Source organism: Chrysochloris asiatica, unplaced genomic scaffold (genome assembly GCF_000296735.1).
Source record: "Chrysochloris asiatica unplaced genomic scaffold, ChrAsi1.0 scaffold00086, whole genome shotgun sequence".
Taxonomy (NCBI): Eukaryota; Metazoa; Chordata; class Mammalia; order Afrosoricida; family Chrysochloridae; genus Chrysochloris; species Chrysochloris asiatica.
The window spans coordinates 11,941,183-11,957,674 of record NW_006408604.1 but is presented as its reverse complement, the minus strand read 5'-3'; the positions used below and the strand labels follow the sequence as shown (position 1 = coordinate 11,957,674).

The 16,492-nt window shown below is 41.7% G+C and overlaps 1 protein-coding gene across 1 annotated transcript in view; it reads left to right on the top strand.

Moving 5' to 3' along the window:
* LOH12CR1 (loss of heterozygosity, 12, chromosomal region 1) overlaps positions 1-8,326 on the top strand; it is a 140,453-nt gene extending 132,127 nt beyond the window's left edge. Inside the window, exon 4 of the mRNA XM_006866053.1 lies at positions 8,096-8,326. Within this exon, the coding sequence (XP_006866115.1) occupies positions 8,096-8,326 (231 nt within the window). The remainder of the gene's footprint in view (positions 1-8,095) is intronic.
* Positions 8,327-16,492: the final 8,166 nt, after the last annotated feature.

Genomic DNA, 16,492 nt, shown 5'->3' with positions numbered 1-16,492 from the left:
TTTACATTTCCAACCCTCACAAGCAATCCTGGTAACAATTATTCACTATTGAGCTCTGATCCATCCAGTCATTGAAGCCATGTCAAGTGGGTATTATCAGTTATAGGCAGAAGACCGACTTACAAGCTTTCTATGGTGTTGTTTCTGGCTATTCCTTTCTTTCCCCCTCCAATGTCCATTTTGTAATATAATGCAAGGAAACCCAAGATTCAAAAGACATAGGCTCAATGACTGGATGATCAGAGATAAACCAGAAGAAGAAAGAAAAGGAAAAAAAGAGCAATCTGATACAATTTGATGAACTTGACCTACACTTATGGATGCAGTAGCTCAAAAGAGGGAACAAATCCTTACAGCAAGAATCATTCCCACCCCCTCCACACAGAGTAGACAGTCGGATGGGCAACTTGGACATTGGCTACCCAAAATGGGGGTGGGGGGGAGCTACAAAGGCAAGACGTGACTGGCTTACAAGCTTTCAAGAGGGAACCTAGAGCCATAGGGCCAGGAGGAAGGCAGATTCTCCAGTGAGTAGTATCCAATCTGTCTAGGCAGGGCTGATGAAATGAAATGCGAATGGGTCTCTTGTGATACAATAGTGAATAATTGTTATCAGGACTGATTGTAAGGGTTGGAAATGTAAAGGTAGACATTTTATAGCAAGGAAGGGAGTGATTAACTTTCCAGTCTAGGAGCGGAGGTCCCTAAGACCATTAACGGAGAAGAGTGGAGTGTGGGATCCTACCCAGAGAAGCAGTGATGCCTGCGATGGAGGTAGAGACAGTGACATAGAGCGATGGAGCAGCTGGGGACTTTAGATCCAGAGAGGGAGAGGGACTGTGTGCTGAAGACCGGGGGGAGCTTGCAGGGTATACCCTTTGGTTGGTTGATGATGCATGGAGGGGATTGTAACCATGGCAATGAAACAATATATGAAAGAATGAATGTAAAAATAATGTTCTCCCATGTAAACTATCACATAACTCACAATAAAACATTAAAAAAAAAAAGACATAGGCTCATTCTTGAAAGCTTGTAAGTCAGTCACTTCTTACCTTTGTAGCTGCCCTCCCCCTCATTTTGGGTAGCCAATGTCCAAGTTGCTCATCCCTGTCTACCCTGTTTATCAAAGGGGTGGGAATGATCCTCACTGTAAAAATTGTTCCTTCTTTTAAGCTACTGCATCCATAGGTGTAGGTCAAGTTCATCAAATTGTACCAGATTGCTCTTTTTTTTTTCCTCCTCTTTCTTCTTAGAGTTGAGTTCTGATCATCCAGCCATTGAAGCCAGGTCAAGTGGGTATTAGCTGCAAGTGTGGGTGTTCTTGTGCATATGCCCTCACTTCTTATCAGCTGGATGCTTCATTGTCCACTCTAGTCCTCTGTGGCTATGTCACTGACTCTGGGCTGAAGAGTCCCCAGGTCTTGCTGGCCAACCAGGTCTCCAGCTGGGTTCACAGGAGTCTATTGAACATTGTAGGGCTTAGCTTGCAGCTTCATTGCTGTTTTTCCCTCACTTCCCCTTATCGGTGACCAATGTGGTCCCCAGTCAGAGTGTATGTCTGCACTTGTATTCCCATTGAGTCTTAGTCTTGGAAGGGAGTTTACCTTGATGTCTCTTGGGCGAGCAACTTGCTTGTCCTTGCAGTAGTCAGTCGGACTGCCTTTATTGTTTTGTGTTTTTCCTGTCAGTCTTTCTTTCAAGAAGTATCTTCTGTTTTTTTAGCCCCTCCAAGCTGATCTGCTTGTCCTTTCAAGTGGAAATTTCCCACATAAGAAAATTCTGGATGAGGTTCAGGATTCCATCTATGGTCTTATGTAATGCAGAGGCTCCACAGGAAGCCTCCTTCACTGGGCATGTTGTAGCCCCATTTTAGGTATTCCAATCAGCTATAGGCAGAAGATGGACTTCCAAGTTTTCTATGGTGATATTTCTGGCTATTCCTTTCTCTCCCCAACTGTCCACTTTATAATGGTATGCAAGGGAAACCAAGATTCAGAAAACAGCCAAGCCTCTTAACATTATTTCCTCCCCTTTGCCCATTGCAACCATGCCTCAATTTCTGTATCCCAGAGCCCTGTTGTTCCAAGGTTATACATGCATCTTTATTTACCTCTGTACCGCTTAGCCCATGCAAATCTGCCTAATCCTTCCAACTTACTGCATCGTTCAATATTTTGCCCACAGAATCCTTCAGTGTTTCATATTGAGACTTGAATTTTTTCTTTAGTTCCCTCAGCTTGAGAAATGCTGTGCATGTTCTTCTCTTTTGATTTGTTAACTCCAGGTCTTTGCACATTTCATTTTAATACTTTGTCTTCTTGAGCTGACTTTTGAAATTTTCTCTTCAGCTATTTTACCTCCTTATACTGACAGACAAGTGGTGGCTCTCTGAAGTGGAGACAGCTAATCGTGAGTTAAAGACAAAATCAGGAGGTAGCAGATAAAGGAAAGTTGCAGCAACTAAACAGTAGCACCAGGTTCTTAGAGTAGAAGAAAAATCTTACAGAATATCCTTCCAGTCAGAAGTAAGATTTAAAATACGGCTAAGAGTAGATACATTTAAGAATAAATACGAATTACTGTAAGTGATTGCTGAGAATGCTGTTTGAGGTATCTGTTGCTTGCCTTTTTGGATTCATTGTATACGTGGTATTGTTCACGTAAAGATTCTTGGTATTGCTAATGTAAATCCAACTTTATACCTTGAACTATTCTTTTTGTGGACTAAGCACTTTATTGTGAAACAGTTTTTATTTGGCCTCAGTAGTTTGTTTAGAACGGCTCAGACAGCCCAGGATTGCCAAATTGGTCTCATCATCTTTTTGAACTCTGATTGTTTCAAAATGGCCACCTTGGGTCCAGTGTCAAGAAAGGTTCTGAGACCAAGTCAGACTTAAATCAGCAGCCACGATCGGTTACTGATGTCTGTCACTGGTGAGGAGGAAGGAATGAAAAGTACTTGAGTAAATTTATTTTATAACTTTTAGAAATTGAGATTTGATTCACGTACCATAAAAGCACTCCTTTAAAATGTCAATTCAATAGATGTTAGTATATTTACAGGGTTGTACAACCATCACCCTTATCTAATTCCAGAATATTTTCATTATCCCCAAAAGAAACTCCTTGCCCCATTAGCAGTTACTCTCCTCCCCCATTCCATAAAGATTCATAGCCTTGGAAACCCTGTGGGGCAGTTTTGCTGTACTCTGTGGGATCTCTGTGAGTCTGAATTTGTTTTGTTTGGGTTTTGAACAAGTTCACATTTCTTCCAGTTTCCCCAGCCTGGTACTGCTCTAACTCATAAAAGCCTCAATGCACCTAGACTTCGTCTAACTCACTGCTCTGCCAACTTCAGAAGGTAACCCTGTGCATTCTCAAGGTCTGTGTTGGCTTTATCCACTTCTCAGCAGTGGCAGAATGGAGGAAGGGACAAAGAGGAAGAGAAGCAAAGAGTGGGATCTTTGAAGGCAGGTACCCCGAGGCTGTCACGGGGCACTTCCACATATGCACTAGGACTTAGTTACAACATGAATAGGGTTTTGAGGCAAGAGTCCTGAGAATAAACAGTTGTTTGCTGTCTTTTGGCAAGTTGTAACAAGTCTGTGCGCTGAAATGTGTTTTGTTTTGTTTTTCTGAAGGTTTCTGAGTAAAGTTAGTTGCAACTTAATATGTTTCTGAGCCTGAGTTTTCTGGAATAGTAAAGTCAGGATAATGAAGACAGTTGGAAAGAGTAGTCATTTTTATTCACATGGTAAGCTATGTGAGCAAATAGTTTTGGTTCTCAATACCTATATTCTTAGGACTTGCATTGTGTATGGCACATGGTAAACCAAACCCAACCCTTTGTCATTTTGTTGATCCCAACTCAGTGACCATGTTTTTTGTTGTTGTTAAGTGCCATTGAGTCACTACCAACTCAGAGCGACCCTGTATAGGGTTTCTGAGGAGTGGCTTATAAGCTTGAACCACCAGCCTCGCAGTTCAAATTGACCTTGCAGTCCAGCTCATTAACCCACAGCACCACACCAAGACTCCATATAGGACAGAATAAAATTGTTCTTTAGGATTTCCAAGACTATAAATCTTCATAGGAGCTCTTGCAGAATGACTGATGGGTGTGAACCACCACCCTTGGGATTAGCAGCCCAATACTGAACCCACCATGCCACCAGGACTCCTTGGCACATGATAAGTACTTAGTAAATGTTTGTTGTTCTTGTTAAATGCCATTGAGTCAGTTCCTACTCACAGCGGCTCCGTATAGGGTTTCTGAGGAGTGGCTGGTGAGTGTGAATTTGTGGTTCAAACCGACCTTGCAATTCAGTGCTTATCCTATAGCACCATACCAGGACTATACTGGGCAATATAATAAATGTTTTCTATGCATTATCACATTTAACCCTCTGGACAGGCTTCTTTTTTTTTTTTTTTTTTTAATTGTGATTTGAGTGATAGTTTATATGGGAGAACATTGGTTTTACACTCATCATTACATTGCAATGATAACAGCCCCTCCATGCATCGTCACTCAACAGTATTTACATCTATTCCTTTTTTTTTTTTTGGATGTACACAAAAACACTCAGGAATATAATAATTTAAACAACTAAAAGGCGCATTCTGCAAGCTTGCCTCCTCGCCGCCAGCACACAGCCTTTCTCTTTCCATGAGTCCAGAGTCCTCTATCTCTCCATGTCTTCATCTCTGCCTCTATCTCTGGTGTCGCTGCTTCTCTGGATAGGGTCCACATTCCACTCATGCTCTCGTCCCTTGATAGCCCTGGGGTCCTCTGTTTCTGGAATGTAAGATTAACTACTCCCCCTTTCTTCTACCTGTATAGTTGTGGCTGTCTCAATTAGTCATAGCAATTGCTCATTCACTATTGAATCATAAGAATCTTATCCCCATCTTGGACAGCCTTTTGAAGTCACTATAGTTATTATCTGTATATTACAGAGTAGGAAACTGGATCTTAGATTCGTTTTTGTGGACTTATTAAATAAATATTGTTTATTCAGGACTCATTTTGTGTGGGTACGTAGTATTAGGGATATTGTTGTGTTGTTGTGTGCTGAGACAATTCCCGCTCATAGTGACCCTGTGAAACAAAGTAGAACAGCCCCATGGGGTTTTCTTGGCTATAAATCTTTTGTCTTGTGGAGACACTGGTTGGTTAGTAACTGAGTACTTAAGCCATTGTACTACTTGGACTGCTTACTAGGGATTTGTTGGTGTTGTTAAGTGCTGTCGAGTTGGTTCTGACCCATAGCGACTCTGTATGGGGTTTCCAAGGAGTGGCTGGTAAACTTGAACCACAACCTTGCGTTTCAAACTGACTCTGCAGCCCCACACATTAACCCATAGCGCCACACCACTGGAGATATATTGTTGCTGTGAAGTGCCTTTGAGTTGGTTCTGACCCATAGTGACACTGTATAGGGTTTCCGAGGAGCAGCTGGGTAAGCTTGAACCGCCAACCTTGCAGTTCAAACGTCTTTGGAGTCTGGCACATTAAGCCACAGTGCCACACCAGGACTCCTGGGGATCTAGCAGGATGTAAAACATGGCCAAACCCTTGCCTTTGTAGATCATTCTAATTACTTTTCTAAAATTGCATAAATTATGGTTAAGTGCCTTCGAGTCAGTTCTGACTCAGAGCAGCCTTGTATAGGGTTTCCAAACAGTGGCTGGTGGGTTTGAACTACTGACCTTGCAGTTGGCAGTCCAGTGCTTATCCTACAGTGCCACACCAGACTCTAGATAATGGATAGAGGATGGCATTTAAACTTAGGCACAGTGGAGTCTTCCACAGTCCACAATCATAGTCGTTGATTGGTAGATCAATGAATGGACTTACAGCAGTGAGCAAAAACTTTACAAAGGTTTCACAGATAACTTCATCGCCCTTTAGCTATGACTAAACTACAACCAACTATATTTGGTTGCCCTGTTTTAATCTCTTTTCTAATGATTTTGGAGTATTCAGTAAGGGAACCTTAGATTATACTACAATGCCTCCGGCTGTCAAACCTTAGATCAGACTACAATGCTTCTGGTTCGCAGTTGGTATAAATGTGTCCTTGTTCATATATTCATAGCTAGAAATAGAAATAGGAAAGGTGAATAAGGACATGCTCCAGAATGTCAAAAAGATCAGGTTCTGATTCAGAAGTACTTTAGATATTGACGTACTGCCTAAAGTCATGTCAGTTGTGCTAGGCAAAGTGTGTACCTGGAGTTCTAGGAACACAGAGAGGGATTATGAAGTCAGGGATAGTGTGGCCTCAAAAGAGCAGAGCAGGAACATCAAAATATGCATCCCCAGTTTTATTACTTTTAATGTATTAACATTTTATTCACACTCATTTAGACTCTTTTTTCAGCAATCAGAATGAACAGATAAAGATTTAAAAAGCAGTAACTTTCCTGTTATGTGATTCAGTGTTCCTTAATGCAGTGCAGGCACCAACTAAAATCTCATGTACCACCACCAGTGGTACACATGTCTCACTTAGGGAATACATGTAAAAGGAAGGTGCTGGACATAGGAGATCTAGGTTCTAGTCCTGGTTTTGGCATCATCAGACCATGGAGTCACTCAGGTTTCCTCTTTGGTATATTTTTCTTTCATAAAATGTAATGGAATTGACTCTTGAAAGATAATGGAGTGAACATGTATCAGCAGCATGCTTGGATATATATGTGTACCTAAATATTACACATAAAGTAGCTTTTGACAGAAGTCCTCTGGGTACATGAAACATGGGCCCCAGCAGAATGTGGAAATGTGTAGGAAAGTGCATGCCATTTGAGGAACTCACAAAGGTGGCTATAAAAACTGTACTAGTACAGCAGAGCATTAGACATGGTCAGTTAGGGCCTTGGAGACCATTTCAGATAAGTGTCTGTCTGGCCTTGTAGAATAGGTGGTGGGGGCCAGGAATGCTCCTCCCAAGTGAAAATTAATAACCCAGCAGGTTTTGAATCCTGGTGCAGGCTGTGCAGTGAGCTGTGCAGGATTCCAACTGGCTCCCACATTACCCCACTAATTCACGGAAGATGGAGCATTTGTAGATGCTGGATTGAATTTTCTATCCTGAAATGACCTGTTAGGAAGACTCCTTTACTGACTTACCACCTCCAAAGTGCTGAATGTTTGAACAGGGATGCAGAGAACCATCTGAAGGTATAAATGATTTCCACAGTATTTGGTGTTTCCTATCTAGATGGATATTTTTTTCCCTCCCTGTGCCCACCTCCCACCAGCTGCTCTTTTTTTCCTCCTCTAGATATTTCATAACAAGTGAGAGAAGGAAGAATAAGCACTGATGTTCTTCATGTTCTTCCTAACACCTGCCCTCCTCCCAGCCAACTCTCGCTCACTCACAGTATAAAAACAGATTTGAACAGCTTATTTTTTCTTGGGTCTGCTCTGGTCTCCTATATATACATATATGTGTGTGTGTGTGTATTTTGGGGGTGAGGAGTCAAAACCATTTTCAGAAGATCTGTGGGTACTTGTACTTTGCTTGATGCTGGTATAGAAGGGTGCGCTCCTGGGTAAACAGACATATAGGAAGGACAGAAGTAGCATGACAAATTTACTTTGGGATAGAAATGGAAGTCTTAGTAGTTTGCGAATGTTTCTTCATGGTCTGGCAAGGAAGCCAAAGGGAGTGGGCCTTGATGTAGGATCTATGGGTGGGGGGGTTGCAGGGGACAGATTCCTCACAAACTGGAGGGTCCCCTCCTTATTTTATTCTTGCGATAGGTTCTAAAGAACTTCATCAGGGGAAATCAAAAGAGACCACAAAAGTGGAGCCCAGCGCCTAACATTTGTTTGATGGAAGAAAAAAAGGTGCATGAAGCAATCCTGACAGTTTGAGAGTGGCTGGTCCATTGTATGGACTTGAACCTTGGTTGGCAGTGTTGACCCTTACAGAAAGAGCCACCCCTTCTTCTGCAGTTGCCCCCCTGTATGATGGCCAGACTGCAGCCATGCAAGAAAGAGAGATTGTACATCTCATCTTCCTGAGAGGACCTCTTAAACTCTGTTTATTAATATATTCCACTTCTTTCCCTTCTACAGATGGATCTGTCTGTAGAAACCCTCTTTAGCTTCATGCAGGAGCGCCAGAAAAGATATGCCAAATATGCGGAGCAGATCCAGAAAGTCAATGAGATGTCTGCCATCCTCCGCCGCATACAGATGGGCATTGACCAGACTGTACCCTTGATGGAAAGGCTCAACGGCATGCTGCCTGAAAGTGAGAGGCTGGAGCCCTTCAGCATGAAACCAGACCGAGAGCTAAAGCTATAGAGCTGTGTCTCCCACCCTACCCAGCAGGCTACTGTTCTGTGTGACAGAGCCTGGCACCATCACCCAAACCCTGAGGACATTTGGAACCAGAGTCATGTGGTATGGCCAGGATTTAAAGCTGGGTGGAGGTATCGGTACTCCCTGAAGTGGATGCGAAGCAGTCCGCTGGTCTGAAAACTCAGACTCTGCGCTAAATCGTTTCCCTGATGTGTTTCCTCGTGTAAAATGAACCAAATAACTGAAGTTGGAACATTCAAATTATTAGGGATTCTTTACAGAACTCAGCATTAGGCATTATTTTTATTTTGCTTAGTTTTTTAAAAATTGAGAATGTATCATCTAGTGTATCTAGTTGAGTGAAACATGAAGAGAAAGAGAATTATTTTAAGAAGCTCTATGTAGCCTTGATGCCTTCATGAAATTTTACTCACATGGCTCTCTAGGCTTTGGGTTATAAACATAAAGAACTAATTTAATCTGGGTCTGTGTATTGTTATTATTCCAACCCTGACTAGTTGTATCACAGCAGGTGTTTACCTGGGATACCGTCCTCCTGCCCGGATAAAACACTGGTATGTTTGTTGGGTGCCAGGTGATGAGCCCCTCAGATGTTGTCCTCAGGAAATTGAAGACTCCTTTCTACTCCCTCATCTGGGTCATCTTCCATAGTAGCTGGTTTTGGTCTGGGAATACAAATATATAGCTTCTGCCTTTCTTTACTGAAGACAGAAAAATTTCAAACACCGTTGGATTTCTGTGGGAGTTTGGGAAATAAGGCAATTTGAATAACTATACAAGTACTTTGTGCAGTACTTTTCACATCATAACTGTTCTAAAAGAAAAAAGGATTCAATGCAAAAAAAACCCCAAACAAATCATGAACAAACAAGGAATCTAGACAGATGAATTGAGATAGAGCTGGCATAAAAGGAAGTTGCTGATGCTGAGACATCATCAGGCCTCTACCTTGCGCTCTTTATTCCTCCAAAACTCATAAGATGTTCTGTTCAGGTCAAAAACAGCCCTCCCTCAGTGTGCTCTTATGATTAAAATTGATCCTGTGTAACTTAGTTCAGCTAAATTATATGATTCCAACCTTGGATTTTAATCAGAGGAGATTTTAGAACCCAGAATAAAATATATGACATCAAAAAAAAAGAAAAAGCTGAATGACAGAAGAAACATGAACATGCCAAGGGAAGTGGAAAACTTTTTTTTTTTTTTTTAATTCAGACATAGGGAAAAAAAAACATTAGCAGATTATAGGATTTTTCTAAAGACCCAAACAATCAAGATTGTTCATTCCCTCTGAACTTGAAAGTCACGTTGGATGCCAGAGCTGAGGGGACAGGCTCTTTTCAGAGAGTCCCCTTCAGATCGCATCTCCGCCTATTCAGGAAAAAGATGAGGAGAATGCCTTTCTTTCCTATTAGGTTGCCGGACGAAAGTGGGGTCATCCGGCAGTCATCCAGCCGGAAGAGATACAGGTGGTCACAGGGAGCCGTGGAAAGGCTGGAAGCAATGAGTTGGGGTTGGAAAAAGAGACCGTTCAACATTGTTGGCTTCACAGGTGAAAGAAATTTGGCTTTATAATGCCTTCTGATTGCCAAGATTTTACTGGGAATTTAAACCATTTCTAGAGCAGTTCATCAGAGAATGTACATTAAAAACAAACCAAAACTGTTCTATAACTAGTAACCTATTACATAGATGAAGCTGTTATAGGAAATGTGGTAGGAGGAAAGGCTGTATTGATTATTGACAATCTCTCTCCCTGTTGATTTGCATACCCTTTTTGATCATGTTTTGCATGTCCACGTTATTGAGAATCTAGTTCTGGATATTCTAATCCATTGATTTTTTTTTTTTTTCTTTCCATGCTAGTCATACTTACTGATTTTTAAAATAATTATTTTTATATTATAATTTTACAGTGCATTTTAATGTCTGATGTAGCTAGCCACTCCTTGGAAACCCTATACAGGGTTGCTATGAGTCAGAACCGACTCAACAGCACTTAACAACAACAACAACATAGCTAGCCTAGGTACCCCCACCATAATTATTTTCTCTTAACTTTTTATTATTTCAAGCTGACAAAAAAGTTGAAAGAATAATACAGCAAATATCTGCATCCCCCTTTCCTAGATTGACAGGAAGTGGTATTTTTAAGTGTTCCCCCTCAATGTCGTGTTTTGAGTTCCTAGAGTAACAGGACCCAGCCCTGAACACAGGAACAGACTAATAGCTTTCAAAGAATGAAGGTCTGATTGCCGGGCCCCAAAATGGCTCAGGCCTCAGGAGTCATTATCCTCATTGCACTTAATGTAGTTTACAGATAAAACCACAAAATGGGCACGACTAAGCAAGCTTCCAAGGGCTGAGCTTTCTCATTGTGTTTCAGCAGTTAATGGTCTGAGTGTGGCAGAAAGCTAGACCCAACATGGCAGTAAGAACATTCTCAGCCAGCCAGTTCTCCATCCAATTCCTTTTCTTCTGAAGAAGAATTTGGACAACACACAGTATTAACTTAGATTTCAGTTCTAAATAGAAGTGGAGAAGTAAAAAAGCACAATAGGAAAATTCAGTATTTTTGGAAGGAATTCTAGTTAATTTAATATTTGTGGTGTGTGGTGGTTTTGCAATGTGTCAACTTGGCTAAGCTGAACGGTACTTCCCAGAATTCCCTTCCCTGTTTTGGTTTCTAGTTAAGATTGACCACAAACAAAATTTGCATGAGATTTGGAAGTGGGAAGTGAAGTAGTGACTAGGCAAGTCCTCACATTTTCACATGTGTTGCACCTTTGTCAAGAGCAGTAGGTAGGCCCACAGCTCCTAGGGGGTTTTTTCCTTCATCTTTTCCAAATCTTAGGCCAGGTATGAGTATAAGCTTCTCCTTCATGTCATCTATAGCAGCAAGGGTGGAGACTTTTGAGATGAGGGGAAGCCAGTGTGGGTTCTGGTGAAGGATAGATTCAGGTTCCAGCTTATTGCTCACAGGTTCTGGTTGTCCCTGCTCTCCCCATTGAATGTTCATCTTCCTTCCCAGCCACAAGCACTGTAACTTCAGTCTCAGCGCCAGAAGAAGATAGAGATGAACGAAGCCTGCTTTGCCAGCTCCTACAATTGCTTAGGACCAACACTGGACTGGACTGTGAACCACAAGGTCAGCAGTTCAAACCCAACAGTTGCTCCTTGGAAACCCTATACAAGGTCACTATGAGTTGGAACTGACTCCACAACACTTAACAACAACAATTGCTTAGGAGTCCCTCGTGTGCAGACAGCATGTTTGGCTGCTAACTGAAAGGCTAGAAGTTCAAGTCCACCTAGAGGCATCTCAGAAGAAAAGTCTGAAGATCTAATTTCAAGCCATTGAAAACCCTAGGGAGCACGGTCCTACTTTAACACACGTGGAATCACCGTGACTCAGAATTAACTTGATGACAACTGGTATTACAGTTGCTTCAGGTCAAGTTCCTTTAACAAACCTTGTTCTACATCATTCCTGGTAGACCTACTTGTCTGATTGAACTCTGCCTGGTGACATGGTGTTACCAGTCCTTTTCCATCTCAATAGTTTACTTTTTCTTGGTAGATTCTGGGAACTTGAGTGATTCGATATTTCAAGAGAGAGCTGGATGTGCTGATTAGTACCCAATAGAACTATCTGGTCACTACGGGATTTTCAGGTGTAAGGGGCAACATGGAGTTGTCAGACAAAAACCCTGGCTGGAAATTCTACGCCTGATCTTTGGTAAGTGTGAGGGCTGGTCTGGATGGGTGCTGAAGCCCCTTTCAGCTCTAACCTTCTGTGATTCTGATACTTAATGCCTCAGCAACCATGAGGAGACTCTACCTATTGTCTCACAGCAGTGGCTCTAGATTTGGGTGGTGGCTTTTGCTGTTAGGTGACATTTAGTCAGTTCCAACCCTTAGTGACCCTATATCCAACAGAACAAAACATGGCTGCTCCTGCACCATCTCTACAATCATTGCCAGCTTTGAAAAGCGTTGTGCAGCCACTGCGTCAGTCCATCTCACTGAGGTTCTTTCTCTTTTTCCCTGACCCTCTACATGACCTAGCATGATGTCCTTCTCCAGAGACTGCTCCCTCCTGATGACATGTCCAAAGTACATGAGACTAAGTCTCACCATCCTTGCTTCTAAGTAGCATTCTGTTACTTCTTCCAAGACAGGTTTGTTCGTTCTTTTGGCCATCCATGGTATATTCAGTATTCTTCATCAACACCCTAATTAAAAGGCATCAATTCTTCTTTGATCTTATTCATTGTTCAACTTTTACATGAATATGATGAAGGAATTGAAAATATCATGGGTCAGGCACATGTTAATTCTCAAAGTGACATTTGCTTTTATAACACCATAAAGATGTCGCTTGTAGCAGATTTGCACAATGGTCTTGGAAGACACCTAGAATTCTCAACTTCCAAATGAGCTGCTTTCTTACCTTTTAATTATAAATTTCACAGGTGCCCAGTGGCTCCCTCCTCTGATGAACATGCTTTGCTTATCAACCTATCGATAAATCTGTCAACCCATATTTATGAACACTCTCAAATCAATCCCTGTACTGTTGTATCCTTATTTTATGAGCTGAAGCAGAAAATTGGTGTAAGTTGGACTTCACCCTGCTTAAATTATGTGCACATAAATATACAATGAAATTTGTGGGGGTTAAGAACAAATTTTGGTATTGATTTCATGAGAGCCTTTATAATTTATAGGTTCCATGTCTTATTTCCCTCAAAGTTTTGTCTGTTAGTAACTTTGTTTTGTTTGAAACATTATGTCTCCTGCTTCTTAGATGATAAATAACTTACAATATGAAGTATATTTTGAAGCTAGGTACCCACCCAGTGTTGTGCACAAGTAGATATCTGATAGAGTTTGTTCTGAGGACTCCATGCCCTGAGATAGAGGAGTGCACTCAGGAAATGAGTCATCTTCACTTTTCCTTAGACAGGCTAGTAATGTCACCTTACCATTATAGGTGTTCCAACCACACTCTTTTCCCTGACTACTGGTCTTGTAGGATGGCATGTACCATTTTTCTTTTGTATTAATTAGTAGGGTTTATTGCACCATTTCCCCAGTAAGACTTAAGGCAGAGCCAAGACCCTTTATAAATGAGAACTGTGAGCAAATGTGTATTAAAGTTCAAGTGTAATTGGAAACTGACTTCCTGATTTGTTTTTACTTCAAGCAGACCCCGATATATAGTACTCAGTATTACTGTATGCACAAAATGGTGATACCAAAGATGAGGGTGAGAAAGTGAGACATGAACGTTTTTCTTCCTATGGGCTTTTTAGGAGTAAAATTTCTCTTGAGAGCTAATTTTCTTCTTCTTTCTCTCACCTTGACCTTCATTCCTGTCAGGAAGTACAAAGGGCCTGGAGGAAGTGCTCTTGTTCACTAACAGCCGTCTTATCTTTGGTGGCTACCTCCATGACCTTCTGTAAATTCCAGGTCTTGTTTAAATTTCTAGTATGCCCCTGGAGCCAGGGCTCTAATCCAGGCTGGACCAGGATCCAGAGAGCTGCTGTTAACTGTAGATTTCATTTTGATTCACGAAGTCTGTTTTTGTCCCGTTCCATGCTCTGCTCCTGTCAGCTTATCCCTGTGCTGACATACAGTGCCGGTCTCGGCTGCCCTTCTGCACACTTCAATTTGAAGTTCTGTGGCAATGCCAAGACCTCTTGCTGGATTTCATGAGCTCTGAAGTCATGCCAGATGCAATTTTAAGTTGAATCTGGGAGAACCAGGGGTACGATATTACTCAACACTCTTCATTTAGACTATTATCTATCTATTCAGCAAAGAAGTCCCTGACTGACTGGCGCAGACAATACTTCAAATTGTGGTATGCACTTAAATATAACAAAACCAATTCTTTTAAAATATAATTAGACGGTCTCTCCGTATTGGACCTAATTTTTTCCTGTTTTATTGTGTTTCTGAAGGGTAGTGTTGAGATTTGTAAACTGGTGTGTGGGAAATACTTGGATGAAGATTTGATAGAATCATTCAATGTTCAGTCATCCAATGTAGAATGGAAAATGCCCAAATAAATCCAGAGGATGGCTTATATAAAGATTAGCTCATGGTGAGAAGGTATTAGTGTAGCTTCCACTTTGTAAAAAATACTCTATGGGGATACAAGTGAATGTTCTAATTTGGAAGGGATGCATGGTGGCATGGACACTTTTGAGTGAAGGAGTTCCTCTTTCCCTCCACTCTATAGACATGTACTTAGAGGAGGAAGTTTCTGCTTTTGAGATTAGAAAGACACAACTACATCTGACAAGGGTCTTAGTGTAGCCAGTGAGAACAGTAGATGTTCGTGGTGCAATGAATTCTTGAGTTAGTCTTTGTAACTTCCACCAGATGACTTTTACCTGATGAGTCTGACTAAGAGAGGGTGTGAGAAGATGTTGTGATAGGCTTATAGGATTGTTATGAGTGGCTGCTGGCAGGGCTAATTTTGATTGTAAAAACTTGGAACTCCAATGTGGGGATTGGTCAGTTTTGCCATCCTGCTGGGTGCACAATGAGCCATCTCAGATGGAGGAATGGGGGAATCTGACCACTGTCAAAAAAGAAGAGCCAGCTCAAAATTTAAAGGGAGATTAGACTTACTGGTCACAAAGAAACTGGAGGAACCCGTGACTAGACGGCCCTTGGTCATCCTTCCAATCTAGAACTGAACTCATCCTCATGATTCAGTTTCCAGCCAAGCAGGAGCTGCTCTTCAGGTACCCTGTACAGAGTATGAGTGAGATCCGATTCGATGGCACTCAACAATAACAAAGTACACAGAGAAGACACCACCATTAATGAGACATGCGCACCATGGAATGGTCAACCATTCAAGATGAAAGGGCAGCATTTACCTAAGGACAAAATTTAGAAGGGTTGGGAAAGAAGGTGGAATGGAAACAAGAATCACAAGGAGGAACTAGGATGGGAGGAAGCAGGATAACTGATGTTACATGAAGGGGGCTGCAGATACTGAAATGAAATGTATAATTTGTTAAATGTAAATCTCCAATTCATTGAGAGGGAGGAGTGCTCTGAGTGTGTCATTTGGACCCTGACATCCCAATGCATTGAACCTCCTTGATCCAAGGACAGAAAGCCATGACATCAGAGAAGCAGCAGAACCAAGAGACAGAGGGTTTCCCAGCCCAGAGTGAGTGAAGTTGAGGGCCTTTAGGCAAGAGGCTTGCTTGTGGAGTGGAGTGCTTCCAGGCTCTTAATTGGGAAACTAGGTTTGCTGACTCTTGGAGCTACAGTTGAGCATTGGATTAAAGGTTAGGATGTAATGGTGTGCCCTTTGGGCATTTATCAGCAGTGCTGAAAGATTTTTCTTAGTTAACATTGCCTTAGCCAGGCAAAGGCCAAGCCAAGGGGCCGAGGGCTTGTCTGTAGGCATGCCTGGGAAGAGGCTGTTCTGACCTACGAACGATATCCTTAACCTTTCTGGTCCTGTTAACTTTGCTAAACCCTGAGATTGTAAGTATTTTCTGAGTTCTTTGTAGCCATTGCAATGAATCATCAAGCCTAGCAGAGAACAGAATTGGTTAGCAGTTTGGAGGGTGGAGGCATGTCTGACCTCTGCCTCAGAGGATTCAGTGATGGGCTGATGCTGAAAGGACAAAGCTAGTTACACAAAGATGAAAATTGCTGGTTATCTGAAGACTGGCAACTATCCTCTATCCTGTCATCTTAAACCTAAAAACTTATGCTTTGATTAAACTTCCTGTCATCTTGCCTTAATAGCTTAAGATCAGCAATGAACTTCCTTTACAGTGGTGGAAAAACAGAGAAAACAGGTAAGTGGTTTCAAAACCCTCAGTCCTATCCCAGGCAGTATAAAATGCATTGATGATAATTTCTTCAGACACTCAAGGCAGGCACCTTCCATTCAGATACCATGATTAGAGGGGAATGGTAGCCAGATCAGTCATATGCGTCCACCAAATACTCATTCATAGATGTAGTTGTTTACTAGAATAACCAGTATCCAGTGTGATGGTGTCAATGTGTGCGTTCATAACTTAGGGACTTTTTCAGGGTTAAAAACCTGATGGAATTTACTGATGACCCAGTTAATTGTGGTTCAATCATGGTTCAACCCTA